The 13,980-nt window shown below is 35.1% G+C and overlaps 1 protein-coding gene across 8 annotated transcripts in view; it reads right to left on the bottom strand.

The window, feature by feature from the left end:
* AKAP9 (A-kinase anchoring protein 9) overlaps positions 1–13,980 on the bottom strand; it is a 113,712-nt gene that overhangs the window by 19,475 nt on the left and 80,257 nt on the right. For 6 of the 8 annotated variants that reach the window (XM_027749133.2, XM_027749136.2, XM_027749134.2 and 3 more), the window contains 8 exons: positions 13,239–13,277; positions 11,811–12,043; positions 9,211–9,330; positions 5,963–6,139; positions 5,750–5,854; positions 5,180–5,332; positions 4,735–4,914; positions 714–1,802 (listed from right to left, as the gene is read on the bottom strand). In XM_027749133.2, coding sequence (XP_027604934.2) covers positions 714–1,802; positions 4,735–4,914; positions 5,180–5,332; positions 5,750–5,854; positions 5,963–6,139; positions 9,211–9,330; positions 11,811–12,043; positions 13,239–13,277 — 2,096 coding nt within the window. The remainder of the gene's footprint in view (positions 1–713; positions 1,803–4,734; positions 4,915–5,179; positions 5,333–5,749; positions 5,855–5,962; positions 6,140–9,210; positions 9,331–11,810; positions 12,044–13,238; positions 13,278–13,980) is intronic. The other 2 variants (XM_027749135.2, XM_027749137.2) reach the window with 1 other exon arrangement.

Raw genomic sequence — 13,980 nt, 5'->3', positions numbered from 1 at the left:
ATTATTTCAATCTGCACTAGGATGAAAGACCCTAAAACCTTTTGTTGTCCAGTACTGGGTTCCACAATTGCTGAAACTCTCAAGTTTAGAGATATCGAGCCCATGTTCAGATTACCAAGCATAGTCAATTTTGACTGAAGGTTTTAAATTCAGAGGCAACAAACCAGTGTGGGTGGAAATCAGGACAAATGTATAGTGGAAAAACTAATCATGGGAAGTATCTTCGTAACTGAGATGGGAAAGTGAGAAAACATAAACCAAGATCAAAACAGACATAAACAATCAACCTCCCTCCCAAAAACACCTGTACAGACAAATTGATATAATTTCCCATGTCATTCTGAATCCTCTCTTAGACAATTTTTATAATTTTAATTTTTATATCTCTACCTCCACATCATGTAAAAGTGTAATTCATTCCACTCTATATCAATTCAAATTAAGAATAAGAAAGTATATGTCCAAAATTCAAAATCACCCTGCATTCACAAAATGGCAAGATGTTTTTAATGCAAAATGGAAACCAGTAGAGAGGTTCACCTAAAATAACACCCTTCTCTTCTTTATAACTCCAGGAATAATATAGAAATTAAAGTACCCCACATATCAGAATATTCTTAGAATTATTCTCATTAAGAACCGTTTCATTTATACTTTACATAAAATAACAGGTTTTAGTGAAAACAAGCCAAAAGAAAATGGCATCTAATTACCTGATATGTCTGCGTTTCTTCTTGCTTCATGTATTTCTGAATCTCGCCTTTATATTTTTCTTGAACCTCTTCTAGTAATTGCTGAAGCTCTAAGAATCGCTCTTCTTTCACTTTAGCTTCCTTTTGTGCAACTTTTACATTTTCTTTTTCTATCTCCAAGTTATGATTTACCATTGACAGTTGGTCTTCCAACTCACTAAGCTTCTGTGTTAAGAGTGATAATTTTGATTCTGTCTCATTTTCAGTTGCACCACTCAAACCCACTGTTTGGTCATTCTTGCTTGCTTCTTCCACACATTTTGAAGCTTCCTGAATTTCCTGCATGAATTTTCTCTGCTCTTGAACTGCATTTAGCTGAACCTGACTCACAAGAGCAGCAGCAACTTTCTCCACTAGTGTCTTTTCCAGTTCTAATATCTTCTTTTTAAGTGTTTCCCTTTCAGCTTTGCTTTGCTCTTTCAGGTCTTTTATTTCATTGTAGGACTGGCACAGTTCTGAGTCTTTGTCCTTAATGCATGCCTGAAGATGCTGCAGTTGCACCTCCATCTTGCTAATGGTGACTCCTGTATCCTCTTCAGAAGCTCTAAGCAGGGACTGATCTAGCACCTCTATCTCCTCACATAAGCCTTTGTCCACTTGTTCAGTTTTCCCATTGCTCCTATCTTCTGTTTCTGACTTATCACCTTTCATCAGTGCACACTTATATTTCTCTGTTATTCTTTCATGCTCATTTTTTAACATACTTATTTCTTGCTTTAACTGATTCATTTCTAACTTAGTTTCCTCAAGCTCATTCTTTGTTCGAGATGCCTCTGCATTTATGTTTTCTACTTGCTTTTCCAGAGCTTCCTTTTCTGCCAGAACTGTTTCAAGCATGTGTTTCAGACTGTCAGGATCTTCTTGAAAAGCAGCAATGTCTGCAGGTATTTTTTGTTCAATAATTGCCAGTTCCTGCTGAAGCTTATCAATTACATCATTCAACTGCTCTACTTCCTCATCATTTTTTTTCTTCACACGTTCTTGTTCACTCTTCAGACATTCTACCCGGGCCTCAAGCTCACGTATATGCTCATTTTGCTCTTCAATAACCTGGGGGGAAAAAAACCCAAACCCAAGAAAAGGATTTTATAACAGGTAACTATTAAAACCTCAGATAATTTTTGCCCTGGACTTCACAGAAACAGTTTAATCAAATGTTGAAACATCTTGTAAATGAAAGTATGCGCTCAGTGAATTTCTTAATATGATGTCTCTTCTAAAGTTTTACGAGAATACAGACTTCGAACAGGACTGACAAAGTAGCCTGTGATCATAAAGAACTGCAAAACAGGTATTAAAACATCAGATGAAACGAAAGCACTTGTAATATTCAGAGAAAGAACACTTTTAATCTGAGACTACAGAAAACACCTATCAGTTGACTCTGACATTTTCTACCACAAACCTAAATATGTGTTTGTCTGTCTCTGTGTGTGTGCACACATATGCAGTGCTCAAAAACATGCAGGGCAAATAGTACTCATAAACACAGAGCACAATTATTTCTTTGTGCTATAGTATAAATCAAAGTAAAGTGAGACAAAGTTAAAGAAGTATTTATTTTACAATATATATGACTATTCAAACAAAATGGTGAAGACATGAAGACAGTGAGAATAATACTGTCCTAGATTACTTCTAAAGACACTTGGCTTTAGAAGTTCTGCATAAGGGACTGCATAGGGGGCCCAAAATTCCAGGAAATTAATAAAATGATGTAACTGAGCAAATACGAAGGTGATGACTTTGTGATGCAGAAAAGAGAAGACATCTTTTAATAAGGAGTAGAAACAAAAAATGGAAAGGCCAGTGTGGATGAACACTAAATTTACTAAATAAAAAAGTCTTAGCAAAAGGAATAAAAAGAAGTTATTAGAGTCCAATAGAATAAGTTTAATAAAATTAATTAAAAAACCTTCCTGTTAAATTGCAGTAGAGGCAAATTCTCATTTGAATGTAGGAAAATGACAAAAGATTTTGTCTTTACAAAGAGAAAATAAAGACAGCCCAGACTGTAAGTAGTAAGTCTAAGAAACAAAGTGGATGCATTTTTTTAATGGAATGTTTGAAGATCTGAAATGAACAGTGCTTCTACACTGGAAATGAAGAAGACAGAAGAAAATATGTCAAAAATATTTAGAAATACATATTATAAATAAAATCAGTTATGGTATCTAAAATAGGTAAGAACTCTAAAAGGGCCTTTTAAAAATATGAAGAAAAAATGCAGAAAAGAAAGATGACTAAATTCATTACTCAAATAGTCATGCTTTTTCCTTTGTCTCTCTATACTTCACTATGCTTAGTTAGTTAAATAGAATAAGTCGATGACTTTGTAATAAGCATAATATGTACAAAAATAAAAGATAAATGTGACTATATAAATTAGGGGGGCTGATTTTCAAACCAAGAACCTAATTTTAAAAATCCACAGAGACTACGGACAGCTCAAAATCATAGAACAGTTTGGGCTGGAAGAGACCTTAGTTTCAACCAGGCAGAAGAAAGAACAGTGACCCTGGTGATTGCTATCAACTCAGCATAACAGTTTCTGTTCTTCATAACATAATGGAATAAAGGCCCACAGAAGGCAAATACAGTAATTAAAAGAAAAGCACTTAGTGGGACTAAGATGTCTAAGTGACTTAGAAAAAGGATTAACCTAAAAATAATTTATTAATATTTAATACTGATCTCATAATCAAGCAGAGTAATTATTTAATGTCCTGAAAAATAAAACCAAGTAAGAGGATGAAATTAAGAAAATGAAGCTTCATATAACAGGAGAAGAACCAATCATTAAAATGAATTATAACTGAATTTTGGGTATTTTTCTCAAGGTAAGAATTTTAACTCTATTACTAGAGTTATTGTATAGAGCAAAACCATTCTGGATTCCTGAAGTATGATGTTTCCTAAATGCAATTTCCTAAATCCAATTCAAAGTTCTGTCATTATTCACTGAGGTTCTTTATAACTGCATTTTGCACATAAAGACTCAGTGAAATTATCCAGCTCAGTCAGAGCTCTATTTCAGTGGATTAAATATGTCCTAATAAATGTTAGCCTAAATATTCAGTCAGCTACTAAGGGGTAACAGAAATCCTGTTCTTAACTTAGTGCATAATACTTGCTCTTGAGTTAAAGCTTATGGCTAATAAATGACATTTAAGGTGGTAAGAATCAAAAATGCATCCACTGAAAAAATCAATTTTTCTTTCTATAAAAAATGTGACTGAAGGTCTGTTTCTGCTGTCACTTACATCAATGCAAAATAAGTAGTATTTCTGTTGAAATCAATCTGTGTTTTATCTGTAAAAAATAGAAGTAACCCAAAAGAAGATGAAGCTTATTATCATAAAAACACATCATTCAAAAATAGCAGAAAACTACAGGTGTTAAATCTCAGTAAATAAAAGATGAATCTGCTTTTTTTTTTTTTGTCTTTATTTCTAATAAAACACAGCATTTTGTTTGCTCCTCAAACTGGATAAAAGATGTTGCCAGCACTGGTATGATGACGGAGTATTCACACAAGCATGGGGCTCAAAAGTTTAACTGATAAAAAAAATTTAAAATCTAATGTGATCCAGCAGGTGTCACTCAAACATAACACTGAATGTAAGTCACGGGAGGGAAGATGTTAAAATGAATGCTGAGATTGAATTCAGCTATCTGCATACTATTAAATGTTCAGAAGTGTTAGAAGAATAAGAAATGAAGAATTTAAGACAAAAACTCAAGCAGAAATAAGGCAGAATAATTAAAAAGAAAAGCAAGCAAAAAGCATCCTTGATAAAAAATCAGACTAAAGAGGAAAAAGAGATTAGGTTTAAAAGACTGCTTGAAACTGAAGCATTTGTGTTTTTAAACTAAGGCAGCAATAGAAGTGAATGTATTTGGTGGGGGACACAGGGGCTTTTTCCTTCAAACAACTAGCAGGACAAAGTAGGACTCTGAAAAAGATTTCAGTAGTATGTACCTTGTTGTCAGTTGTGGCCTCAAGTTGCTGTTGCAGTTTTGCAATTTGTTCATGAAGATGATGTATTTCCTGCTCCTTTTCTTGCATGATGTGTGCAAGCCTCCCAGCCACTAAATGATGGTCCTTTATGGTGGTATCTTCAGATTTCTGGATAGCTAGTCCCAGTATTTCCATTTCATCCTGCCAAAAAACAATAACAACAAAACATGTCAGAGGTGTACATAACATTTTCTGCATATACTTCTCCGAGTATTTCAGGTGTAAGAATTAAAATAAACAGATTCCATGGAATGAGAAATAATTATATGAGCTTTTTAATATTTTTGCAAGTTGAACTATGAAATGCTTAAGAAAGAGAAAGAATTTGGTGTCTGACCATTTTCAAAGACTTTATTTCTGGAGAGGAGAGAGAATAAAGCTCTAGGCTTCTCTGTTATGCAGTTACCTTAAATAATTTGTTCTCTTGTTCAAGTTCTTGTAAGTGTGTAGTGGACTCCTTTAGCTGAATTTCTAGCTGCATGTGCAATTGCTGAACTTCTTCATTTTTATTTTCTAGCTCCTCTCGAAACTGCTCCAATTGTTCCTCAAGGTTCGTGACCTATGTTTCAAAAAAAAAAAAAAGGTGGAAAACGAGTAGACAGCCATACCAAAAATTAAATGCCATAATTTTCAAGTACAATGTCTACAGTGAACTGGTTTGCTATGCACAAACAAAAGAATGTGTACTCAGTGACCCGAGTCCTTAAACTGAATGGAATTTTAAACCCCGCTAAAAAATCAGTTGAAATTGCCATGAAGTTTTTCTTAATTGGGCTGAATTTTGATTTCAGAAACATTCTTGCAAGTCATAAATATTAAAACAGAACAACTATCATGGCTCTCACTCTCAAGAGAATTTCAAGGGGATTTGGACTGCTGTCTCTGTGATCTGTATAGTTCACTAAACACAACAGAAAGCAAAAACCGACAAAACAAAATACCAGAGAAAACATGGAACATTTCACAGGCAATTTACCTCCTTTTCCTTTCTGTCTACAGCTTCTCGTTCAGCTTGCAGTTGTACTTCAAGAGGTAATTCTCCCTTTACTATGATGGTACCAAACTGTTTCCTTTCCTCTACCTTTAAATAGAAATTATATTAGTAATAGTCAGATAAAAAAATACACTGTTTTTGTCTCAAGAAAATAAGAAAGTAGCAAATCCTTGATAAGTTTAGGCAAAGCAATACCTTTTGCAGGTTGTCTGCACTGATGATTAAGGCTTGTTCCAGTTCTCTTATCCTGCATTCTAGCTTCTCAATTTCTTCATTTCGTTCTTGTATATCTCTCTGAAGTTGCTCCTTCGAAAGCAAAAGCTCACTGCATTTGTCTGTTTTTTCTTTGAGATGATTTGTTAACTGTTCAACCTGGTGACAAAATGGCAAGAAGATTATTATGTTGTACCACACTGGAAAGGTTTGGTAGCAAAAGCAACACCACTCATTTTTCACAGCAATAACAAAACTCCTACTCTTTAGGTGAAACAGAATGTACAGTTAGAATACTGCAGTACTACATCCAACAAATATAAACAGTATTTTAAAGAACTGATATGTTCTGTGCTACATTGCCTTCTCTCTAGAACTGACTTTGTCCTTCTGAAGTCTTCAGACTTTCTAGTCACTTAAAAGCAAGCAGCATGGTATTCCTATGCAGCCCACTAAAAAGATGCCTTTAACATCTATGGATGGAATGTCTTGACCCTAAAGTCAAGATGCTACTTGCCTCTTTGAGGAATGTAATTGTTACAAAAGCTTGTGACAAAATTATTCAAAAGGAGGAGCTGATTAGTGACATACAGAAATATCCTAAAACTCACTGGGTCTTTAGCACTGGAAGAAAATTGCTATACTTCAATCTCAAGAACAGGAAGTTTTGCTTTCTTGCTGAGTTTCTTAAATGGGACCAAACAGATGTCATGGAAGATATCATTTTACTTTCTATGGGGGACAAAGCATCCAAATAAAGCATTCTGAATCTCAGTATGTCAGATGTTTGCAGCTCAGAAATAACATATTAAAAGATAAGTGAAGTAGCAGAGATAGGAGTATCTATCCATTTCTAGCTGTATTTCAGAAACTATTAATTGAAATTACAGATAAGAAAGATGCATAACAAACCCATAGTATGATGCAAGAGTTAAGACCTGAGTTAAACTAAGCAATTGAGCAAGAGACATGGAAAGCAATCTTTGTCCCACTCAAGAAGCTGATTTCAGTATTTACAATTAGGAAGTTATGATGTAGCCAAATGTAGAAGAGTCAAAGCATTTCAACAGATAGGAGAGAAGAAGATCAGAACATAAAGCTGATAGGATGGTATTATTGACGTTATCCATCCATCAAAGTCTGAAGTGACCTCAGAAAAGTCCTGAGAGAGAAATGGAAAAACAAAAATCAAGTCTAGAGCAGACTCTTTATGACAACCCTCCCTGGAATAAGTTGGTAAAGCTGAAACAACAGTAAAAAAGAATCAAAGTTATCAACTGAAAACACGGCATTCACGCAAAGCAGAAGGGGATTTCAAAAACTGTGCAACTATGAAAAATAAAGCAGCTATCTCAGCAAAGCATGACAAATAATGATAAAATGTATATTTATGAAATATTCCAAGGAACATTGTGACATCAAGATATACCATATTGTAAGTCTATGTGCCTCATTTGATAAAAAATAAACATAAATCTAATACAGCATTGAAAATCCTTGTCTATAATTTGTAATGTATCACATTCAACACCACCAAACTCTAAAATAGCTGCTACACGTGTGGTGCTTGCAGACATTATCTGTCTATCTTTCTACCTACTAAAAAATTCTAATTAAAAAAATCTAATACTAATCTCAAAATTTTAATTACAGTTACAGCTATCTTTCATTTTCCAGCATGCTTTAAATTTCCATTGTAGCATATCTGCCAACTTAAGAGTATACACACGTGTACATGTGCATATAAATCAGGATGATTTTTACATATAGATTCTGTACAGACAAATAAGACAATTTCCATTATGCTATCAAATTAGAATATTTTTTTCTTGAAAGAATTTTTTTTTAAATGTGAGAATTTTAACCAGCAATTCACACGCTACCCATGGTCCAAACTATAAACAGACAAATAACAAAATAAACCCCAAATGAACATCCCAGATTCAGGAAAATTAACTGTGCTAGAGTCCCCTCCATCTATCTGTGTGGAATGTGTCAGCAGCAGAGGAGTGCACACACACTTTGCAACAGAAGGAAATTAATGCAGAATTGCTCCGTATGCTTTTTTAACACATACCCAGCTAATTCCAGAAGATTCATTGTTCACAGAGGCCAATGATAACCATATCACATAGCACTGACTGAACACTTCATAAGACTTCTTACAAACCTTTGTATTAAAATATATTAAACCCCCCAGGGAAATACAGTCCTAAACCAGTAAATTCTAAGTAAATAAGTACTTTGACAACTTACATCTCACATATATCAATTTATGTCCTATTCCTGTCTATGGCCCTAATCTATATCCTAGAATCATAAAATGGTTTTGGTCAGAGGGGACCTTAAAAATCACCTAGTTCCAACCGTCCTGTCATGGGCAGGGACACCTTCCACTATTTTATGCAATACTGAATACTAAATATTGCTAAGATTTAATAACTGAATTACAGCAACAGAACTACCTCAGTAAGAGGTTTGCTTTGATTATCACATTGCAACTTAGTAAGAGGCATTTTAATACTGAAAATCAAGCAAGAAAATCATGCAAAATGCATGCACTGATGAAAAAGCAAAACACAATAAAATCCACATTAAAAAAAAAGAAATTTAATTGACTAACAGGTCATCAAACAAAATATGCAAAAGCATCAGAATACATAACATTTGTAACTGCTGCCACTTTTCTTGATTTTCCTTGATCTAAGAGCTTTCTGTGACTCCCTTGAGCTGCTGTTCTAAACATGTACAGTACAAATTTGTTTCAGTGCAAACAGACTTTCACTGGGGAGGTTCAAGTGTACATAAAGAGTGTTACTACATCTCAAGTGCTAAACCTTGGTAACTCAATTCCCTCAGTGGTGTACCTGTGCTACAAACAGGATGTCACAAAACAACATAACACGTAAAATTGCTAAAACAGTCCTGAACGTTTCCACAGGCTTTTGAGAACAGTGGATTTTCTAAGTTAAGTTATACAAGAGAGCCTTTTTGAAAGTTACGAAGTTTCTGTAGGACTAAAATCAAACAACCAACCAGCCTAAAAAAACTTCCAAAACACAGTTTCACCACTTTCCTCAACACCTTACCCTTCATTCTCAAGGGATTTACTTTCCTGGCTTGTAAATGGATGCAGAGTAGGTACACCATAAAATAGCTTCATTATAACATCTTAACAGCTGTCAACTTGTCATTTATATTCATTAAGTGCAAGTAATAAAATGTGTTACCTCTCTGGTTTGATGTTCATTGACAGGTTGACTCCTTTGTGGAATCTTAAGCTGTTGTTCCAGCTTCTGTATCTCTTGCTGGAATACATCTCTCTCATGCTCTCGGTCGATTGCTTGCTCCTGTAAGTTAAGAAATTATGTGGATATACCACTTGATTTAAAAAGTATGTAAATTAAGTAAATTATGTAAATTACCATTTCTTACTTCTGTTAATGTGAGGCTAGTAACAGTATGTCAGTACTTTTAAGACAGCAGAACCTATTGCAGCTACCATTAATAAAAATGTCTTTGTCATTTGGGGCAACAAATTTCACATTTTTAATCAAAAAATTAGCACAGCATAGACACATCAAATAATACTTCATAAAAATGACAGGTTTGTTTCTTCTGTTCCAGGTACACTACACAAACAATAAGCCAGTCTTTTATGATTTTCTTTCCTAATGTTTATCTTCGATAAATGTAGCATAAATAGAAATTCAGAATAGAAATTTACACTGTATTAATACTGATGAGGAACTATCAGAAAAAAATACTTATAAAGTGCTGGAATTTTGTATTTCAGTTTTACTTTTGACCAGTTTCAGTTGTTATATCCCAGTCTGACATTTGGGAAATGCAACTTTATATAGAAAATAACGCACACCTGGTAACATGCAGTGAAGAATCATCTCTAAATGTCCCTCTATAACCCAGACAAACCTTATCAGATGTATTACAATAAACTAGCTGAATCTGATACAAAGAGAAATGCAAAAAATATATTGCAAAAATTCAGGAAACCAGAATAAAACCTCAGCCTTTACAAGCTGCAGATTTTAAAAACTCCCCTGCTGTTTCAAGGAAACAGCAGAATTCTAATGCTGCTAGCACAAACAGCTACTCATCTCAGTAGTGTGTGTGTAACTCTCTGGTTCATGCTATTGATAATCCAAACCATAATGCATACATGACTATGGGACTTGTAATAGGAAGTTTTGCTTCCAAACCTTGTCCTACTATGACAGGCTAGTTTCAGTGAGAAAAGTAATTTTGTAACTGCAGAAAGTGAAATAAAGCAAATTCATTTGTGCTAATTACTGCTTAGTAACTGATTATGCAGAGAAGGTGTCACAGGTGTTATATTCATTAAGTAAAAAGTTATTCCACCCTACTGCTGTTAGCTAGAGCGTTAATTGAGAAGGCATGGGAACAGTAGGTTTTTTTCCCCAACAGCGGCAGAATAAAATGGGAAAAGAAGGAGGGGGGAAAGATGGTCTTTGCTGAAAATGAGGCAGAGTCCAAAACAAAAGTGCAGAATTGGCCTGAAGCAGGAAGAATCTGGGTAAAAGAAAGGGAGCTGCTACTGTGAATGGGGACAAGTACACATACAATATAACTGGCTGGAAGGTGCAGTGTAATATCTGGAGGTAGATTCTTGGACACTATGAAGGAAGACTATAAAAGAAACCTAAGAAATATTACGTTTTTCATTTTCAAATACAAATTATACTGACTACTTCATTTAAAGAATCATAAAATAGTCTGGGTTGGAAGAGACCTTTAAAAGTCATCTAGTCCAACCCTCTGCAATGAACAGGGACACCTTAAACTAGATCAGGTTGCTTAGAGCCCGATCCAACCAGACCTTGAATACTTCCACGGGCGGGGCATCTGCCACTTCTCTGGGCAACCTGTTCCAGTGTTTCACACCCTTATTGTAAAAAATTCCCTACTTATAACTAATCTAAATCTACCCTTAGTTTAAAACCATTACTCCTTGTCCTATCATAATAGGCCCTGACAAAAAGTTTGTCCTCATCTTTCTTGTCCCCTTCAAGGATAGAAATGCCACAATAAGGTCTCCCCAGAGCCTTCTCTTCTCCAGGCTGAACAATCCCAATTCCCTCAGTCTTTCATCCCACAGGAGAGGTGCTCCATCCTTCTGATCATTTCTGTGGCCATTCATGACTTGTTCCAACAGGTTCATGTCCTTCCTGTGCTGGAGACCCCAAGAACCGAGTGCAGCACTGCAGGTGGGGTCTCACCAGAGCGGAAGAGAGGAGCAGAATCACCTCCCACGACCTGCTGGCCCTGACACAGTTGGTTCTTTAGGCTGCAAGTGCACATTGCTGGCTCATGTCCAGCCCTTCATTCACCAGCACTCCCAAGTCCTTCTTGGCAGGGCTGCTCTCAATCCCTTCATCCTCCAGCCTGTACTGATATCGAGGGTTGCCCTGACCCAGGTGCAGGACTTTGCATAGAATTTATACTAGTTCTAACAGACTTTATTGAAAAACATGGAAATTCCACAAACTTTAAAAAATGAAGGTCACAAAAACATGTTTCCTCATTAATTTAGAAGATTCCCATTATTTTAAACACCCTATTAATTTATATTTACAAATATGGAGCTGTCCCAAGCAAGCACCTCAAAGTAATATTAAACTTTTAATCGGTTAATTAAATTCTTGGGCTGGAACCTAACACACTGTTAGTTACTATCATCTGCTTCTTTATGTTTGCTCGGAATCTGGGAAAAAATAGCATTTCCCCCTGAACCAAACCTCAGTACAGGTGCCCACTCACCCTCATGAAACTAGCCTTTTGCCATACTTACATCTAGAAATTTTCTTGTTTTCTCAAGTTGCTTTTCCAATGCCTGGTTTTGCTGCCTTAAGTCCATTAGTTCTGCATTTTTTTCTTGCTCTAGCTCTATGAAACGATTGACCTGTTCTTCCAAGTCTATTTCCAAGACTTTCACTTGCTTCTGAAGATCGTCATACTCTTTTTCAGCTTGACGTTGTACTTCAATTTTTTCTTTCATCAGCTTTTCTGTTTCCTCCAGCAATTCTGGGTATAATAGAGGCATCACACACTACTTTTAGATATGAATAGTTAGGAATGCTATGAAGTAAAACCACTCCCCAAGGTATCCATGCTGTAATTTGCAGGAGGATGTGAAACGGTTTGGGTTTTTACTATTTTTCTTTTTTTGAAAATGTATTTTCTTCTGAGAAATAATGATGATAATGACTGAACCAAATTCGTGTTAAAATTACTATCCTTTAGTTAGTCTTCAAAGGACTGTTACTAAAGTTGTATCAGATTACTTCCCTGTTTACATTTCATATCAATTAAAAGGTCTTTGTACAGCTGAAAAGAAAAGAAAATGCCTGGGTTCGAACCACAGTACAGGAGTTAACAATGAAGCACAGAAAACCCAACTCTCTTCTCATCCCCAGCATCAGTAAAATCAATCCACTCCCAGTCTTCATTATTTTAATGTGATACATATGAATAATTTGAGGGAAATATTGAAAGACTTAGCGAGGTTGCTGGGCAGACAGAGAGGGAAATTACTGACCTGTAACTGGAGCTTTGCAAAACCAGTGACTGCATGGATACCCAATTTTGAGTCCTCATGAGAAAGCTGGCAAGCACATACAGTAAAGCCCCAAACCACTTTATTAAGACTCTTAAGCCACAGCCCACTGAAGTACCTATTAACTAACCGCACAAATCCCTTGAGGTAAAATCCAAACTGCAAAGTGCACTTACTTTTGGAGAATCTTTAAAACAAGACTGATATTTAGACAGAAACAATAAAATTTACTTTCTCTATAGAAGAAAGATCCTTTAGGTACCATCATCTTACATCATATTTAACCAATTCTCATTTCTAGGTAAGCATTATATATCAATAAAATAGAGTGTTTAGTTATCATAATTAATGACTCAGCTGTATTTGGAAATAAAAAGAAATAAAAGGCTACAAAAATATCTCTCCAATACCATCTAAGTATCTGTGATTCATAGGTGAATAAGATGATGGTTATTGATGAATTTGCTAATTATGTTTAGAAATTATAAGGAACGTTGTTAGCGAAATGTAAAACTGAGTATGAAATACAACATCAAAGCTGCAGGCCAGTAAGAATTACAAGTAATGTCAGTAAGCCAAAAGCCCAATAATCCTGATTAACGAAGTCAGTACGTGTAAGTCTTCCACCCAATTACAGATTGGCCATGCAACATACAAACACACCTGCTTGGGAAGCTGCATCGATTGCAGCATCTACTAGGCCTAGGAGAATAGAGAGAGAGAAAACAAAAAACAGAAGCAAAGTAATTCACATGCCAGCTATAGTTTTCTTGTGGCGTAACAATGTAAGAGAAAATGAAGCCAAAGATAGATGTGGCATTTAATGACAAAGTTGTTGAGATAACTTAGGGAATGTGGTAAGTTATTCTGGTATGCACGATATAAGTACCTACACATATTTATAGAATGGCTTATCCTTACAGCTGTTATACAGGAAAATAACTTTAAAATATTTAGAAGTCTAAACCATAGAACAAATAAATAAACTGGAATCATAGACAAGGATCCTCTTTACTACAGAGTAGGAAGCAGCAGGTCATTCTTAAAATTTCATTGTTACACAAAGTAGATTGAATAAATTGCAAATACATGCTAAGGTGTGCAATCTATAAAAACAGCAACATTGTAAATTGCCATAAACTTTTATAAATTAAATAAAATGGTAATTTCATCCCGCTATTTACAATGCAAGCACTGCAATCCTTGAAAGATCAGTACTTCTCAAAACCCCAGTGTTCTAATCTTCCTTCCCTCTCAAACATAAAACATTAATTTCAGTTATTAGTTTAAGGAAGAATTAAAAGACACATTTACTTCATGAGGGTAAATGCTTTTTTTGAGTAAGCAGTTAGTTAGATTACATAGACATGGTATTTATCTGAAATTTTCAACATCAGGGCTGAAA

The sequence above is a fragment of the Pipra filicauda genome, unplaced genomic scaffold, assembly GCF_003945595.2.
Source record: "Pipra filicauda isolate LSUMZ 115617 unplaced genomic scaffold, ASM394559v2 scaffold105_size2325265_pilon, whole genome shotgun sequence".
NCBI classification, from domain to species: domain Eukaryota; kingdom Metazoa; phylum Chordata; class Aves; order Passeriformes; family Pipridae; genus Pipra; species Pipra filicauda.
The sequence above is the reverse complement of the archived record's forward strand: the minus strand, read 5'-3'. Positions and strand labels throughout refer to the sequence as shown.